Here is an 18,575-nt window from a genome sequence, read left to right as displayed (position 1 = left end):
CTTTTTCTGTTTAATCTCTATCTCTGTCTCTTTCTCTACCTAATATCTTATTTCCTCTTGTAGGAGTGAGGGTGATGAAAGAGACTGGAGCTTGTAAACACATTATTGTTTGCAACAAGGCTCTTTCTGGCCACGTACTGTGACATCTGCAGTGTTTCAGCCTCCCCTTTAATGATTTACTAGTGGAATACTCACATATAGTGGTCCCCAAAGACCATTCTTTCAATTCAGTGACTGCTTTCTGAAAGTACTTTAAACTACATTTTTCAAGCATTCTCTCTGCCTAAGGTTACGTTCTGACTGGGGCTCTTGAATCGTTCAGGTTATCTGTTTGTGTGCGGTATTATTTATGACCTGGTGCACAAGCCAAAAGCAAGATTTAAGTTACACTATTTTTTATGCAGCCTCTCTTCAAATAAACATCTGGTTATATTTAGCTGTAGATGCTGCCTGGATAAAATCTCTGAAATGTAACTCATCTGTAATGTGACTGGCGTTAACAGAGTATCTGTATGTTTACAGTGCACACTGAGATTTGCAATAGGAAGAGGAGACTTGCACCTTTGTTATCTTAGCTGTAAAAAACGTACCGCTACCTTCAGAGAGACCCCATTGCTGCCTGTTCGCACAGGGAGAAGTGCTGACAGTGTTTTGATACTTGCTTTGTGTTATCTCTGGATGTCACAATTGTCATTGTCATTTGTTAAACACTCCTCAAGAAACATTTGCACTTCCCTGACTCCCATTAAAGGAGGGAGAACAGAGAACAAAGTTGGAGGAGTTGAATCAAAATTGAAGGAGGGCTTGGAGGTCAAGAGTCCTACTTCAGAGACATGAAAGCCTTGTGGGCCTAACCCCACGACCAATGTCTGAAAATTTAGGGTTGTGCAGAATTTTGGAAAATTCTTACATTCAATCTTAAATTGGTATTAATTTGGAATTTCCACAGTTCTTCCAACAGTAATTACCCGTGCCATAAACCTTATAATAATAATCCCTGCATTTGATATAGCTCCTTATGACCTAGTTGAGACATCTCAAAGCGCTTCACAGAATATATTGTAAAGCGGATTTGATTGCGTATTTTGTAGGCGAAACGCGGTAGCCAATTGCGCACAGCCAGGTCCCACAAACAGTCATGGATTGAGTGTCCAAATTTTATGTTGTATAAAGTGAACGTTCAGTGGTACCTGGTAGCGGGTGAGACACCTGAATCTGTGAAGCAGAGCAGGGATGGCAGTGAAATAAGAAATATCAGTCAGTAGGTTCGGATCAGTCTCCATTGCTTTTATTGTAGCCACTTAGAACCACTAATAGGTTATCAGCATAATGTGTTGATGCAATGTGACAGTATGTATTGTGCAGAGTAGATTTCAATACTAAACAATCGGCATTCAAACTGCATTTTCAATATTTGGTGAAAATTTTAAGTAGTTTATGGGAAAAGAGAAATTGTGTTTGTAAGTAGCAGGCTTAATGCAGCAATTACATTTTAGTGTTGGGAGCTGCAGATTGGGCTTGGTGTGTCTGGAAACTCTGGAGGATTGACATCTGGTCAGACTAACAACCGCTTGAGTAATGTGTTTGTTGCTCCTGAAGGTACTGTTTGATGAGAGGTGAGTTATTTCCCTTCTTAACCCAAGGCTATGTTTTTCAGCAATATCCATCTGTAAATCACTAAACTGCTGAGCAAGATTTGGGGCAGGTATCAGTATGTCCACTGGCCTCCTGCTCAAGTCCAGTAACAGTGTGATTTATTGTATTGTAAACAAAATCCAACTGGATATAGCCTTTTAACAATGTTGAGTAGGCTTTAAAAATCTCTTCTGTCTCTGAGCTGTTCCTTTTTTGCCGTGTTGTTTGGTTCCTCAGTAAAGGCATAAAGTCTGCCTGTTGTTCAACTACACACTTGCCATATTTTTTGCTTGTCATTAATATGACTGTAAATACCAATGTTCCTAAGATATAAATCAAAATATTCAAAGCTGCAGAAATAATAATTATCTTTGCATTTGATTCATATCATGAGGATGCCTCAAAGCACTTGACATGATACACAGTAAAGTGTAATAACTGTATATTTTGTAGGCAAACACCTACATAGGCGTTAATGCAAGGATAATCCGAGTACATATGTTTGCGACTGAAATTCCGCAGATTTCAAAAGGGATTCCTTAATTAAGAAGTCTGGAAGCACAACAAGCTATTTGTGGGAACTCCCTCAGACACAATCTATAATAATAATTATAATACTTTCATTTGATAGAGCACCTTTCATACTGGGAGCACTTCACAGGATTTTGCTGTACTTCTGGAGCGGAGTTCCGTGAGTTAGTATGAGAGTCCCAAAATACCTCTGATTACTGGAAGGGATTCCTGTTTGAAGTCGCTTGAAATTGTTTTAAGGATGTTTAATGCACAGGGAAGGGGGGGTGGTGGGGGTGGGGGAGAGGGGGTATCCCACATTTATTTTTCTGGCTCAGTCAGGTTTACTTCTGCTGGTAGTAGGCGATCCGCCCAAAGGCAGTGGTGTTGGAGTAGGGATAGAGCAGTTCTATGGCCCTGCAATCCTCCCATAAAAAAACAGTCAAGATGTGACTTACATATTTATATGACTTATGATAGCTACGTGTGTTTTGCATTTCTGGAATTGGCGTGTACGAGCTTGAGCACTGACTTGTTGCTAAGCTGCCTTTGTCACGCAAGCCAAGGCAAGACAGTACACAAATCTCCGTTCTCCTTCAGATGCTGGTATGCAGGGTGTAAACATTCTGTACTGTAAGTTGTCAATATTTATAGTAGGTTTTGCATTTACCTTGAAGAGTTCAAAGAGTAAGTTCTTCATTTTGTGCAAATCTTATCATCTAAGCATATTAAACTTCTTGGAAAGTTGCATGATCAGCACCTGTGTAGCCCTTGAAACATCAAAGATTATGATTTGTTCCTCCTTTGTTGTTTTTTGTATAAAGGAAGGAACAGGCCAGCACAGAACTGAAATTATCTGAATTTGGCAAATTTCAGGTACTGCAATTGACAAATGACGCTAAAATGACCTAATTTTGTATTGCTTTGATTTGGTTTGGCTGCAGATGCTAATACAGCATGTTTAGTGGCAACAGACCATGCATGTAAATAGAGTTATCCATATCACGCCAGTTCAATAGGTTGTGTTTCAATGCAATTGCAATTGCTGTTCAGATTGTTAGTTTAACCTGATTTTAAGAAACAACTTGCAACAATGTTTCTGTCTTTTATTTATTAAACAGAGGGGAGGTGAGGTGAATTTTTATTAACACAGCGAATTGTTCGGATCTGGAATGTATTGCTTGAAGGGGTGGTGAAGCTGATTCGATAACAACTTTTAAGAGAGAAGTAGATAATTATTTGGTGAGGACAAGTTTGCAGGACTATGGGGAGAGAGTGGGGGAATGGGATTGATTTGGAAGCTCTTTTCAAAGACCCAACACAGACACGATGGACCGAATGGCCTCCTTCTGTGTTGTATAATTCAATGTTCTATGATTCTGCGTTATTTGATTGACTGTTTTGGGGGAATAGGGTTCAGAAATGTATTATATATACAGTATTTCTGGCTTGTAGTTAGGACTGTACAGATGTGGTGAAACTTTTAATAACAGGATGTTAAAGTGGCATCAACACAACATATGCAGAATGTTGTACTATTAGGTAAAGGCATTTTTGATGTGTGTCATGTCTGGGGTTATGTGTTTTTGGTGGAGTAGAGCATCAGTGCAGAGCATGATCTTGCCATCTGTACTTTCCAGCAGGGGTTTGCAGGAGAAAATTTGGGACAAATCACTATCTGTTTTTTTCCTATCCATTTAAAATGTCTCTATTCTGGAGAAACTGAGTATATGACAGATCTGGCTGCCGGCCAGACAGATATTGGCTATTGGCTGGACATTTGCAAACCATTATAGTAAATCCTGCAAAGCACTTTGAGACATCCTCTCAACATAAAAGTTGCTATATCAAAGGCAAGGATTATTATTACTAGTAATAGCAACACAATATTATTATTCATATTAATATTAATATTAACAACATGAATAATATTGTGGTCTGTATGGTTTAGGACTACACAATGGGATGCATTTTCCAACTGAGTTAACAGGGTTAGGATCGATCCAATGACTGAAGGAAATTCTGCTCTGTGATTATTTCAGGCTACAGCAATAACTGAAATGTCTTGCTTACCTTTTTTCTCAACTCCGGCAATGTAGTATTTGCACAGTGGAGTGTCAGCTTAGACTAGGAGATGCTGCCCACCCAGAATATTCCCACTTCTTTCCAACCCAGTGTAAAAATTACTGAGGATGAGTATAAATATTTAGAAATACTGTATGTACATTTTCAATTGCTGTTTGGGATAAATATTGTCCAAAATGTTTTTCTACAGCGATTAACATGGGGAAGCCTGTGACTTTTAGTTTTCAAGCAGTCAATGCAGACAATATTGTAAATCTCTATGCATGGACGCTTCCCACAGTCTGTGAGCTACAATAATCCTTTTCAATATGCTACTTTAGCAATCCTCCCCTTCCTTCTAAATGTTGTTTCTTGTGGACCAAACGTCTAATTAAGCTGTTGAAAAATCTTGCATACTTTGTAAGTACGGGATGGAGCAGTGAGGCCAAGCTTCATGGAAGTTAAGACAGTTATTAAAGCCAGGTTGATGCTCCAATGCAGTGCTGGGGGGTGTATTGCATTGTTGGAGGTGCCATCCTTTACATGAGACCTTTAACCAGGGCCCTATCTGTCTGTTCAGGTGAACATTAAAGGTCCAATGGCACCATTCGAAAAGAGAAGGGTGTTTCTTCTGGTGTCCTGGCCAGCAATCCGCCACATAAAATTGGCCATTCACTTTATGGCATTTTTTGGGACACTATGTGTGCTGATTGGCTGCTGTGTTCACTTACATATACATAATCACTGTATGTTACAGTAATTCCTGTGAAGTATTTTGATGACATGATAAGGTGCTATATCGAATGCAATGATGATTATCAATAATAATGGTAGTAATAATGATTTTTTTTAGTTAGACAGTGCCCATGCTTAAGAGTATCCAAACCAAACTGAAAATTAAATTTATCCCACCTACACAAGGAAATCCCAAAGACAGATTGTTGGAATGGAATGTGCACTCTCTCCCTGGAGGGACACATCCTGCTTACATAATTCCGGAAAGTATTAGATGCAGGTTTGTAAGAGCCAAGTCTTGGGGACACCAAAGTGTGTGTTGGGGTACTGCTGGAGTCTATCCACCTAAAACTGTATGGCTTACTATTGATAGCGCTGTCTGGCAAGCTTTCCTGCTGCTAGCCCAGCTAGGAGCAACCTACCCGATAGGGCTTTGACTTGAAGGGTTAACAACAGCTGAATGGGAAGAATCCCTGCCCCCAGTGACTGCTCTGCCCTTCCAAGTCCTGCCGATGAGCCAGGCTGGTTGTGCTGTCATCAGCAGTGTTAATAAAACACTTTGCTTATATTTATTCTGAGCTTCATGTTGTCGTTTGGAAGGTGGGAGACATAGTTAAATAATTGGCCTCCAGTCGGCGAAAAACAATTCCAAAAGCTGTTTTTTCAGTCAATTGAGAGCTAAAGTTAGACGTGGTCAACATTTGATTCATGCCTTACGTTTCAAAAGAGGGCTGAATGAGATAAGATGTCTGCAGGTAAATCATGCCCGGACAGGCACTACAGGGCTGTGTGTGTCTCTGCACACATGTCGATAGGGGAGATTTGATTTCTTGCAACACTCTATGCTGCAGTAAATGTAAGGATTTTGTGGCTGTTCGTTTGCATGTGTTATTTAACATATTCGGTTTACCCTTTACAATTCACAATTTGTTTTGTAATCTGCACCCATCATTTTGCACAATCTTTATACACCCATAAAAACTTAGAGGAGAACATCTGCTGCACTGTATCACAGTATTTATAATAACTGGGTGATTTACGAGAGTGATGCTGGCTGGATTCCAATAGTCACTGAACACCGTAGTGCAAACTGTCCTACTTAGGTAAAGAGGTATAAGACTACCACTACAGTACAGTTTACATTTATATGGCGCCTTTCATGTTGGGAGGAAATCACAAAGTACATTAGAGAGTAATGTCACACACTATTAGTGCATGTTTTATAATATATAATAATTTTTGCATTTGGTGTAGCACATTATCATATTTCAAGATCTCAAAGCATTGCACAGGGTATCCCGTGAAGTGTATTTTGTTGGAGAATGCGGCAGTCAGTTTGGGCACAGCAATGTCCAACAAACAGTGATGGAGTTAATGATCAATTTTATGTGGGGGATTGTTGGCTTGGACAATAGGAGAAACTCCCTTCTCTTGTTGCGTTCAAAACACAAAACTCTTCTCTTAGGTAAAAGTTACCAATGACATGACCAGTGAAATATGTGCCCTGGCAAAGATTCTGATATCTTAGCCTCACCTCAGAGACCTCTGTGTATTTAGCATTGTGCAGTATGTCATGGATTGACTTTTCAAAATAATAATAATAATAACCCTTGCATTTGATATAGCGCTTTTCACGTCTTCTGGACGTCCCAAAGCGCTTCACAGAATATATGGTAAAGTGGATTGACTGTATATTTGTGGGCGAACGCGGCAGCCAATTGCGCACAGCAACGTCCCACGAACAGTCGTAGATTGAAAATGACCAATTTATTATTGTTTTTGGTTTTGGAGGGATTATTATTGGGCTCTGTGTGGAGTAAGGAAACTTGCCCAAGGTTTCGCCCTGTCTGGTATTGAACTCAGGTCTCTCACTTGCAAAGCGAGTGCTCTAACCACTGAGCTACAGGACACAGGTGTATTGTTGGGCCGCAACTGATAACTTGATATTTATTTTAATGATATTTTCCATACTTTATTATTAAATTATCTCAAGTCCAGGTTTTCATTATATACTGCATAAGTATACTGCACGATTAGCTTCTAGTTTCTGTGGGAGACTGACAGAATTATTATTAAACTCCCCAGACTAGGAATGAATAAGCATGAATTTATTAATACATGTTGCCACACCATCATTTGTTGGCTGAATTATTCAGTCAAGTGGTGAAGGACAGAAGGAAGCATGGGCTGAAAGTTTAAAGTCTCTCTAAGCATTCCTGTGGGTTCAAACAGTTTATGCTTGGGAGATTTTTTTTTATCTGTTGTATGCTTCATGTAACTAATGTCAGTGGTCCTTCAGATGAGATGTTAAACCAAGTTTGTGGCTACCTAAACAAGCAACTATTATAAAATTTTATGTTATAATGCTGAAAGAATAAAGCGGTTAATTTGGGGAGCAAATTAGCAATGCCAACAACTTGCATTTATACGGCGTCCTTCACGTACGGTCATGCCTTGGAGGGACAGGGACTCTTCCCACTCAGTTCCTGTTAACGCTGCAAGCCAAAGCCCTAACAGGTGGAGAAGTCCTAGCTGGACAAGCAGCAGGAAAGCTTGCCAGACAGGTCTATCAATGGCAAACTATACGGTTAGATTCCAGCAGTACCCCAACAAACACTCTGGGGACCGCAAGCCTTGGCTCCTGCTAACCTGTGCCTAATACTTTCTGGAATTAGGTTCTGCAATGGGCCACCTGATGTAACTGTACATTCAGCGAAGTACACACACAGAATATAGCTATGCTGCATCTCCAGTATTAAAAACACTTCCCTCTTGCTCTTCCACATGCCCAGCTACCAGAATTTTAACCCCCATATAGGTTTTGTGAGTGATTTCTTGGAGAACATAAAAGCATAATACTTGTGCAGTGGGTCTTACTGCAGCTTAAAAATGCCATCACTTTCTCTGGTATTGGAAAAATGATGAATACATTGGTTTTGTGACTACCAAGAGAGCAGTTCAGAATCAATTTTCCTCTCGATTATCACTATAGTCTGTGTTTCCAGCAGAAAATTGGAAACTGATTACCACTTCATGGCTTTCGATTAGTGAGTCTCCAAGACTGCATTAACCCGTCAGAGATCGAAATTCAAACACATCAGCATCCTGGCATATTTTTCTGAGAAAATGCCTAAACATTGCACCGGTGTTACAATGAGTGACTGAGAGATTTGGGATGAGCTGGTTGTTTTGAGGAACAAGTAGCGAAGGATACATTAGGATAATACCTCTAGATGTCTTTGCTTATGATAGTAAAATATCCAAGAGACGTGCTGCTGACATGAAGTTAATCATAATAATAATAATAATCCTTGCATTTGATATAGTGCCAACTCCTCCCTGCACAGGCTGCAGATCATCCAGAACTCTGCAGCCTGTGTCCTCTCCCGTACCAGGCTCCGTGACCCTATCACCCCCATCCTCGCCCGACTCCACTGGTTTCCCATCACACAGCGGATACAGTTCACAATCCTGTTCCTCACTTTCAGAGCTCCCTATGGTCTTGCTCCCCCCTACCTTTGTAACCTCCTAACCTCCTACCAACCTGCCCGCTCACTACGTTCAGTGGGCTCCGACCTGCTTCAAGTCCCCTACCTTCAGCCACTTTGGCCCCACCCTCTGGAACTCCACTGCGCAGTCTTGCCCCCTCCCTTGCCTCCTTGAAGACCCCATCTTAAGACCCTCCTCTTTGACCGTGCCTTTGGTCACCATCTTTCCCCCCGCCCTCCATCGTCCACAATCCTGACCCCCAGTTTGGGTCCAAAATGTGAAAAGAGCTATACAGATGTGATTTTGTTTGCTTATTCTACCACCCTTTTGCCGCCCCTGCACAATCCCCCCCCATACACACACCCCCACTCCCCCACCCCAGCCCCACCCCCCCCACACACATTTTCAGAAATTGTTTTTTTCAATTAGCCACTCTGCATTTTCAATTAGACTTTTTGCAAATCTTGCAGACAAGATGGCAAAATACAAGTTACAGTTAGTTTTTCCCACATTTCTTCTGATCAGTGCAGATTAGAACCCATTGAAAATGGCAGTTCTGGCAGAGGAGAGGATGTAAACCTGCCGTTCGGCTCACAGAGCCTAAGCCGGTGCTGATTCATCCACTGATTCCAATTCCTTTCCCTATACGCTTTTGTATTGCTCCTCTTCTAATGCTTATCCAGTTCATGTGACAGCATGGAGTCTAGCGATGCCAATGAAGGCACACTGCCCCATTACCAACCTGATGGAGTTATGCTAGTGTGTAAATGGGGCTGGGAAAAGACTAATGTGGAGTGGCTTATGTTTCATTGTTGTCTTTGTGTTGTTTACAGATCTTCTCAGATGAACACATTACAAGTGTAAGGCCAACGGGGAAGTAATTGTTGCTGAGGATCCCATGGCTCCTGCAAAGAGCAGCTGGTTTCAAGGATTTCTGGCGGGAGTTCAGGGGCTCCTTGTGTTGGTCGGAAGAACTGGGTGCAGAGGATTGTCTGTGTCACCAGAGGACCTGCAGTGTCAGCAGGTGGAGCATCCAGTCGTAACTCACAGAGGTGAGGAAGGCGACATACACTGTTCTCTGTACACTCGCGACACTAGACATGAGTGAGAGGTTAAGTGGTGCAATTTTACAGAACTGATGTTTGTGCTACAAATCATTCCCATACATAACTGTCATACACCATATGATTTGCTATTAAGTATAGTTAATGAAGTGCGAATGTGATGTACTGCTGAGTATCAGCAGATGGAAAACTTCCTATTGCACTAAAAAAAACACAAAAAATGTCTATTTGAAAATTTCTGTGCTCATTGAGGGACGCTGGTGTTCTCCCATTTCGGGATCCGGTGTCAGCATCAAACAATCCCTGGGAGTGTGAGCATCAACCATTCGCAGGCCAAATATCAAGCACTCCCAGGCCAAATATAGAACAGCCAGCTGCAGAATAAAATTCTCTTCACTCCATCCCAACTATTACGTGTCTCAGCTGCAACCTCAGAAGAACAATCCCTAATGCACTGGAGTGATGATTTACACTGCCTTCACCAGCCATTTTGTGGCCTCTTTGAGAGAGCTGATGTTGCCGCACTTACTATACCGTGTTGCACTTCTGCAGGGTTGCTACCCGCAAATGTTTCAAGATCCACTTGAAGAAGTGTTTTTGCCAATTTCCCAGCCCTGCTTCTGATGTTAGAGGCCAGTGTTGTTTTCTGGTACTGATGAGACTGAGTGCTCAGTACAGCCCAGCATTCTTGACTTGCATGGAGCTTTCCCCAAAGCCAGTACCCATGTGTAGAGTTTGTGTGCTGTTTTTTGATGCTGTGTAATCTGGGCTATCATCTATGTCTCTCCTTGATAACATCATCTGCAGGGATGTACGTACACAACATCCAACTCTTACCTTTCTTCTTCTACCCTCGGCGCTAGCCTAATAATAATCCCTCCAAAAAACAATAATAAATTGGTCATTTTCAATCTACGACTGTTTGTGGGACATTGCTGTGTGCAATTGGCTGCCGCGTTCGCCCACAAATATACAGTCAATTCACTTTACAGTGTGTTCTGTGAAGCGCTTTGGGACGTCCTCCTGACGTGAAAAGCGCTAAATCAAATGCAAGGATTATTATTATTATTATTATTATTATATTGCTTTTTGATAGACTGCCTGTCAGATGCCAAGTCCTGAATGAGCCTTAACTTTCTCCAACTCTGCATGATCAATACTGAGGCTATCCTGCTTAGCTCCCGCCAGCGCCTCCTCACTTTACATACTCATTATGTCGATTGGTCACTCCCAGCTCACAGAACTTGTGTCAAACCTTGGCTTTTTCTTCAATTCTCAATTCTTGTTTAATGTCTTCATCCAAGCTCTGACTAAATCTGCCTCGCCTCTCAACACTACCTGACCGCGATGCAGCCAAAACCCTCATCCTTGTTTTTGTCATTCCAGACTTGATTTTTCCAATGCCCTGTCACTGAACTTCTCAGATGCACAATCCACAAGATCCAGAGCATCCAAAACTCCATAGTCCCTGTTTACTCATGCATTCGGCTCCACGAGCCAACACCCCATTCTCATCTAGTTCCACTGACTCCTTATCCCCCAAGGGATCAACTTAAAATGCTCATCCTTACTTTCAAATGCTCCAGAGCTATGGCCTAGCATATCTCTGTGACCTTCTGCAACACAAATCCCCTGTCACTCCCTCCCATCTGCTAACCTTGCCTTGCTCCATGCCCTCACTTGCTTCGCCCTATCATTTGAAGGTGAGCTTTGAGCCATTTTGGGCGTTTCTCTTCTTCACCCCCCCCTCCCTTCCTCCGTTCAAAAGAGTCTAAAAATCTATCCTTATGATTGCGTGTTCATCCACCCCCCTCCCAGCTCAAGCTCACACTCAGTCAACATAAAACATTATGAGATGTTCTCCTGATGTAAAAGGTGCTCGCTCTATAAGTATTAATTATTGTGACTTGGGGTCAGGGTTAACATCATAAGAAAGCATGAATGGGAAAAGGGGATTTGGCTCCCATAGACTACATAAGTCTTACCCAGTCGTGGCCCAATCATCCCCCTAATTGGAAAGCTATTTCCTCAAATATTGTTCTTAAGTAGATATTTATTCATTCATTTTCCTAAGGAGATAATTGACAGACAGGGAATCAAATTCTTCTAATCTCTAGTTCTGTTTGAAGATTTTTGACTTTTAAACCTCTGCTCTCTAGTTCTGTCGCGATGTAAATAAACAGCCAATATGAAGATGGTTCAGAGCAGATTCTCCTGGCAACCAAGTCTCCTGGGTACTCACTGATGAAGTGCTAAAGCCCTAAATGGCTGACATTAATTGCTCAGTGCGTCTGCAGATTAAATCCGAGTCCAAAGTGAGAGCTGACTCAGAGGTCAAGAAGGCTGAAGATGGAAATTGGAGCACTTTGTCCAGAATTGGACATTGGCATCTAAGTGCCATACATAAGAGAATGTCTCAAGTGACTTTAAAGAGATGAGCTGGGAGGCTATGCGAAATTAGGGGGGAAGTGGCAGAGGCACAGTTACATAATATTGCTGATAATAATCCTTGCATTTGATATAGCGTCTTATCACATCTTCAAAATGTCTCAAAATGCTTCATAGGATATACTGCAAAATTAATTAGCTGTGTATTTTGTGGGTGAAATGCGGCAGCCAATTGCACACAGAGGGGTTCCACAAGCAGTTGTGAATTGAGTTAAAGAAGTAAGTTTCAAAAGCAGAAAGGGAGGGAGTGCTTCATGGGCTGTCACCGCTGTAAGAATGCCTACAACAGCACCTCGAACATAAACAGCGTTTTCTGTATGTATGTCTCGCAGAGTTGGAGACTTCGGCTTCAATGAGAGATCTCATTGGGCCAAAGGCTTGTTGGTGTCTGTGAGGGCTAGTTAGCCAGTCTGAACTGCGCTGTTGTGTGGAGGGACTGAATGGAGACCATTAAAACATGAAATCCACACTCTCTGGGGCTCAATTTAAAGACTTTGATCTGCACAGGATTGGTAGGTCTGTAGTTTGGCCCCGAAGAGTGATGATTTTGTGCTGTTTTGCCAGATATTAGCCTAAAACTAATTTTGAAAGTAAAGATTTAGTGTGTAACAAGGCGTTCTAACAGTTGGGATTCTGAAATCTAAAACACCTGCTGGGAACTGAGCTTATCCCAAACTCCCCGATGTGGTGGAAAAACATGGCGCCAAACTCCTAGTGAGAAGCCTGAAGGAAAAAACATTCTCCCGAAGTCAGTGGGGTGTTCCTGTCTCAAAGAGGTTATTAACCACACACTTTTCTGGCGATTAAGGAAGAATATAGTAATGATTCTTGGATTTGATATAGTGCCTTATTGAAACATCTCAAAGTACATCACAGGATTGACTGCAAAGTGAAGTGACTGTGGTTGTAATAATTGCAGTACAGCCTAAGGAAATAGGAAGTCTTGACAGTTATGCTTCCCTTCAGTCTGATGCAGGGTTGATTTTTATTTACTGAATACCAGCTGCCTCCCTACAGAGAGATGTAATGGAATCGGAGTGAGAGATGTGAGTGACAGTGAAAGAGTGGCAGAGTGCTTCGGTCACCATCAAGCCACCGTCTATAGCTGACTATCGCAGAACTCAATTTGTTTTTCTCCTCCAAGCGATTTCCCCCTTTGCCTCCCATTATTTAAGCTATGTCCGTGGCTCACTATTGATTTAGATAGATGGCACATGTGGTATGATTTGGTTGACTGTGAAATGTCAGAGTGCAGGAAAGAGGCTGGGAGCTTGTTCAGTGTCAATGATTGAGTGCATTTTTGTTTACTCGTGGGTCTCTCGGCTTTCAGTGGAGATCTGCTGAGGGATTGTATTTGGCAGAGTCGGGTATGCAGGAGGATACTGAGCAATTTATATTGTTTTTTCTCCCTAAAGTGGAGAGAAAAAGTGCTTTTAAAAAGTTGTTAGGTGGAAGATGAAGGTGATAACAGATGTGAACTGGTGGTGCAACTTAATGTGAATCCCTGAAGGGGTGGAAATTGTGAGCTGTGATGTGTTAATTGTCCCTAAATTGAAAATAGTACTCCTACAAAATGCAGTCACTACACTTCACAAAAAATCCTGTGAAGCACTTTGAGACATTCTGTCAACATGAAAGGCACTATAATCAAATGCAAGGCTTATTTATTATTATTATTATTATTATTATTATTATTATTATTATTATTATTATTCGGTTGTGACCAGTTATCAATTGGTCTGTTTGTAATGACTCCCACCTCTCCTTCCCTCCAAGATCATCACAATTATTCTACCCAAAGCAGGCTCCATAGAAGCTGTGTTAAGCCGTTACCCTGGAAACTGACACTCAGGTCTGAGCTCCACAGCTTGTCAATGTCAATATGGAGAGCCACGGCTTTGGAGCAATCCATTGTGTCAAATTCAGGAGTGAGGGGAGGATGAGACACCTTGGTGGCCAGTTGATAAATTATAAGCTGACCCGTGCAGCAATTCTGAGCTATGACAATTATCACCAGTGTCGATTATAAGATCACAACCTCACAATGAAAGGGAATTAGTTGGAATCAGTTGGAGCCTCACGACTGTTTTCCAGAGTAACGTGAGAACCAGAATGCGAGGAGTGTTCATTGGTACTTTCACACACCCGTCTGCCTGTGATTGTTATCTTGCACTTCAATACACTTGCTGAAAAATATTTCATTTCACTGTTTACGGGAGCATTCTGGGGTGAGTTTCTGCTCCTCTTTGTATCGCTTCCGGCGTTTTATCCTGGGCTTCATCCCCCTGGCTCGACACCTCTGCTGCTGAAAGGACCTGTTCATACTGTGCTCCCGGATCATAGCATTGACCCCTGAAGAAATTGGCAGGTGCCACCTAGAGAAGACTCTTCTCCCCACCTCAAACCTGGATACCTCTTTGCACCTTCCCATTAATGGCACCAATCACAATTTTATAAATGTCTTCCCCTGATTAGATACTGGGGTTCCTTTTGATAAAGGTGGGCGGGGGTGGGTGGCGGTGGTGGAGGAGAGAGAGCTGAAAGGTGTCTGCGCAACCTATTTTTTGTACTTTGTAATTAAGGAGGTATATAGTAAAATCTTTTCAAGGTATTTTTACTTTGTTCCCTTTTATTTCCACCAGCATTTTGTAAGTCATATTTTCTAACCGCCTATTCCCCCCACCCCATCCCAGTTGCTTTCCCTATGCTTTTACTTGGATTTCAAAACTCTGCTTGCTTCATGCTTAGATGTGACAATCATTAGCTGAAGCACATGCGATTATCAATGAATGGTGTGCCAAGAAGAAGGAGAAAGAAGGAAAAGAAAATAAACATTCATCAAACAAGCTGACTATGAGAAGCTATCGTGAAGCAAAAAGTATCAACCTATCTAAAAGGGAACTTGATGAACACATGAGGGAGAAGGGAACAGAGTGGTGGGAGCTCAAGTATAATATAAGTATCAACGCTGACTAGTTGGTCTGAATGTCCTGTTTGCATGTATCTGTTCAGCAGGCTCTGGGCTGCTCCATGTCTTCTGCTCGACCCGCCCTACCATTGGTGGCCGGATTTTCAGCCTCTCTGCCCCACACTCTGGAACTCCATCCCGCGGTCCCTTCACCTTGCTTCCTCCCTTGCCTCCTTCAAGGCCGGTCTTAAGACCCTCCTCTTCTATCGTGCCTTTGGTCTCCCTCCCACCTCTCTGCCTTCCCTCACCCCTACCCCATTCCTCCCCCATGATCGGGTCCCAACCCCTGACTGTTCAACGCTTTGGGACATCCTCCCGACGTAAAAGGCACTCTATAAATGTAATTTTGTTGTTGTTGTTGTATCACTATATAATTCCAAGTAAGTATTCATTGATTTGAGAATGTAGGCCTACCATTGAATTTTAATATCTTGATACACGTACCTTTCTAACTCAGGTTCATTAAATAAAGCACATAATTACCTTCTATCTCTATTGAGGTAACTGAGACAATAAATCAAAGCGTTATCCTAATTTCCAAGTCATAAAAGTTTTGTTGGATGCTTTATCTGATAATGCCAGCATTTAAATAGAAAGCAAATTAAGACATCTTCATGTTTCCAAAGATAGTTGGTGGCACAGTGATGTTGCTAAGATTTGTACAAAAATGTCTCAAATACTTTCCTCCTGTCTTCCCTTCCAGGTCTCTCCCCAATGGTCCAAGTAAGTGGTGTTATGTGTAGCATAAATGATAGATAGGTGATGATAGCGAAAAATATCTTTTAGGATTGCTTCACAACACTTTGCAAACAGTCTAAAAGTGATATCCTTCAGCTTATTCTCTGTGGAATATGGAATCGTACTGGCCTTTGTCTGATATTGACTCAGGAATATGTTTTGCAAAAAAGTCTCTATGGGTTCATGGCTTAATGTAGGGGAGCAATTTAATATTGACTGCAAAGTGCAGTAAAATACACCATATATTGATGAAAATGAAACCTGTTCAAATTTTACAAAACCTGAACATTTACCTAACTGCAAAAGGAATTCCTCCTTGGGTTGTTTGCACAGTGCCCTGAAGAAAATTGACTGGATGTTTATTGCTGTCACTTTGTGTCATGTGTTATAGAACAGCATTTATTTGGGCTAAGATGAACAAGGAAGAAAGGATCCACTGATTGCTCTTCTCTCACATTAAAGATAAATAGCAACTGTGACGCAATGAATGGCATGTTTCTTTTGTGTATGTGTATATATGTATCCACTGTGCCCTTCTTTACCATTTGATGTCTTGACATTCTTAGATTCATCTGGAGAATTTTAAATTCTTGTATTCTCTGGTTATGACTTTGATGCATTTGTGCCCCACAGAGTAGAGAATGACCTGACTTGTCTATCATGTTCGCTCGGTGACTTTTTACAGTCTCTGTCAGAGATGTGTGCTGAGAGTGCAGAGTCAGGCCTGGCGTCTGTTTTCTTCACTAGTCAGTTTGGTGTTGCCAATAGGATCCCTGGGGTCGAAAGATTGATTGAAGCAGAGTTCAGGTTCTTTTCTCTTGTTTTTTTTCCTTTGTTGAATTACCAACTCTGCGCTTCTGAGATTTTCAGAAAGTGAAACGTGGCAAAAATAATCTCATTCTGAACTCTGACTTTCTGTTGTGCAGTTCCTCCTGTTCATTTTATACCAGCTGCTGGCACCAAGTCTTAATCCAAGCACATGGAATAAAGACTGTGATTCCCATTAATACTAATGAAATTATCTCTCGTCTTTCCTGGACTCCAGAAAGAATCAAATGAGTGAGTTTGTCTTCTGAGGGAATGTAGGGAAAATTGACAGTTTAAGTAAAATCTCAAAAGACTCCTGGAGAGCTATGTAAGAAACAAGCACTAAAATATCGTCTGTCAGCTCCTAAAATAAAATGTGACGGGTCATTGGAATGAGATGGAGGTCTTCTTCAAGCAAGAACAAGAACGAACAGTGAAACTGAATCCAGCAGGCAAACATGATGGAGGCCTCAGCTTAATTGCAAAGATCTGTCTTGGAGGAATGGAGAGGGGGTTGGGACGCGAGAGGTGATTTGGCTCCAGTGGTTGACGTGTAGTGGAGAGTTGTGTCTTTAAAGCAACATGTTGCAGGAACGGCATCATTTTGAACTCCTCTCATTAAGTTTCAACTCTTCAACAGAATATTTATTTATCAGAATTATTTGGAAAGACAACATTTATATGATGTGCAAAGCTTGCAGTGCCTCTTTCCAAACAGATCTTCCTGGATGTTTAAACAAAAAGTGATACGTAACCAGCCACTGACTTTCTGACAAGTCTGTCAAAAAGCCCCCCAAAAGTACAGAGTTCTGCAGGTTGATTTTGAATTAGTGAAACTGATAAGAGCTTTGAATTTTTTTTGAAGAATACTTCAATCTTGCCAACTGAATTTCAGAGAAACTCCAGTGCAGCTGGAGATTTTCTTTTATCTTTCTTGGGGACCTTTGATTCAGTCCCTAGGGGCTTCACAAGGCTGGCTCCGGGGTGACAATGTTGACATAATTTTGTCAGGACAAACACTTCAATGACAGATTGCTCTAAACCCAGGGCATAGATCTACCACATTTAATGACAAGTCTCGATTTCAAGGGCTTTCGTGTCAGGTTTAATTAATCTAGTTCACTGCATTTCAATTACAGGTATTGACACTCGTCTATTGACAGCCACCTCAGTAATTTTTTTGGCAGCTGGGTTATGGATGTTTCTACTTTCTTCTCAGATATTGCACCTTGGCTGCACAAATTTAAAGCTACTGATGTATTCGACTATTCTCAAATGACTTTTGACCCCGGCCAAAAAGAGCTCATCGTTGGAGCAAGGTAAGAAATCCCGTTTCACATTTAACAATTCGCTGCTTTTGACATTATTGTAGAGAGGAGTTCTGATTCTGAACATTTCACATCCTGAGTGTCTGTTCCTTTCAATAGCAAATAATCAGCCGTGACTTGTTTGTGTAAGTGCTCTTGTAGTCTGGTTCAGTCTTGATTAATATTAAGATGCTGTAAAAGATATTTTTGTGCTGTCAGAGGTTTGCTATTGATTTTTTTTAGAAGAATCTATTCGTACTTAACTGTCATTTTCTAGTAATAACATTGAGCCTTGGGATGAGAGAGGAAAGGTACCAACTACAAGCCCTACACTCTCTATATTGTCTCTGTTCATTTGACTAGTTATAGTAAAACAACAACAATTTGCATTTATGTAATGTGCTTCACACGGTACAGCGTCTTGGAGCACTTAAATGCTTCTTCTGGGACTATTGCATTGAAGGATTTATGCAGCAGGAGCAGTGCAGTGAAAGGCTCACAAGCCACCTGTGGCTGCTGCTTACATTTCATGCTGTCTGGTTCCCCTTCGAATGATTGAGGAGCGAATTACTTGATAAACCATGGTGTGGCAGTGATGCCAAGGTGGGTGTCGAATAGCAGAGTTGCCCAAACTTGTGAAGAATGTTTAGTATCCAACCAGCAAGTGGGCGTGGCACACTTTTATATTCATGTTTCTTTTAAAACGCAGACTAAATGCCACGTCACAACAGCTTAATACAGATTTTACATTCCCACTTTTCCATGTAGTCTGTAATGAAAAGCGGCTGAATGTCCTAGTGTCGAATTATC

The 18,575-nt window shown here is 41.5% G+C and overlaps 1 protein-coding gene across 2 annotated transcripts in view; it reads left to right on the top strand.

The window, feature by feature from the left end:
• sema5a (sema domain, seven thrombospondin repeats (type 1 and type 1-like), transmembrane domain (TM) and short cytoplasmic domain, (semaphorin) 5A) overlaps window positions 1-18,575 on the top strand; it is a 102,587-nt gene that overhangs the window by 26,086 nt on the left and 57,926 nt on the right. For both annotated transcript variants that reach the window (XM_007905297.2, XM_007905296.2), the window contains 2 exons: window positions 9,267-9,485; window positions 17,678-17,777. In XM_007905297.2, coding sequence (XP_007903488.2) covers window positions 9,332-9,485; window positions 17,678-17,777 — 254 coding nt within the window. In that variant the 5' untranslated portion in view covers window positions 9,267-9,331. The remainder of the gene's footprint in view (window positions 1-9,266; window positions 9,486-17,677; window positions 17,778-18,575) is intronic.

Source organism: Callorhinchus milii, unplaced genomic scaffold (assembly GCF_018977255.1).
Source record: "Callorhinchus milii isolate IMCB2004 unplaced genomic scaffold, IMCB_Cmil_1.0 Scaffold2, whole genome shotgun sequence".
NCBI lineage: Eukaryota > Metazoa > Chordata > Chondrichthyes > Chimaeriformes > Callorhinchidae > Callorhinchus > Callorhinchus milii.
The sequence above is the reverse complement of the archived record's forward strand: the minus strand, read 5'-3'. Positions and strand labels throughout refer to the sequence as shown.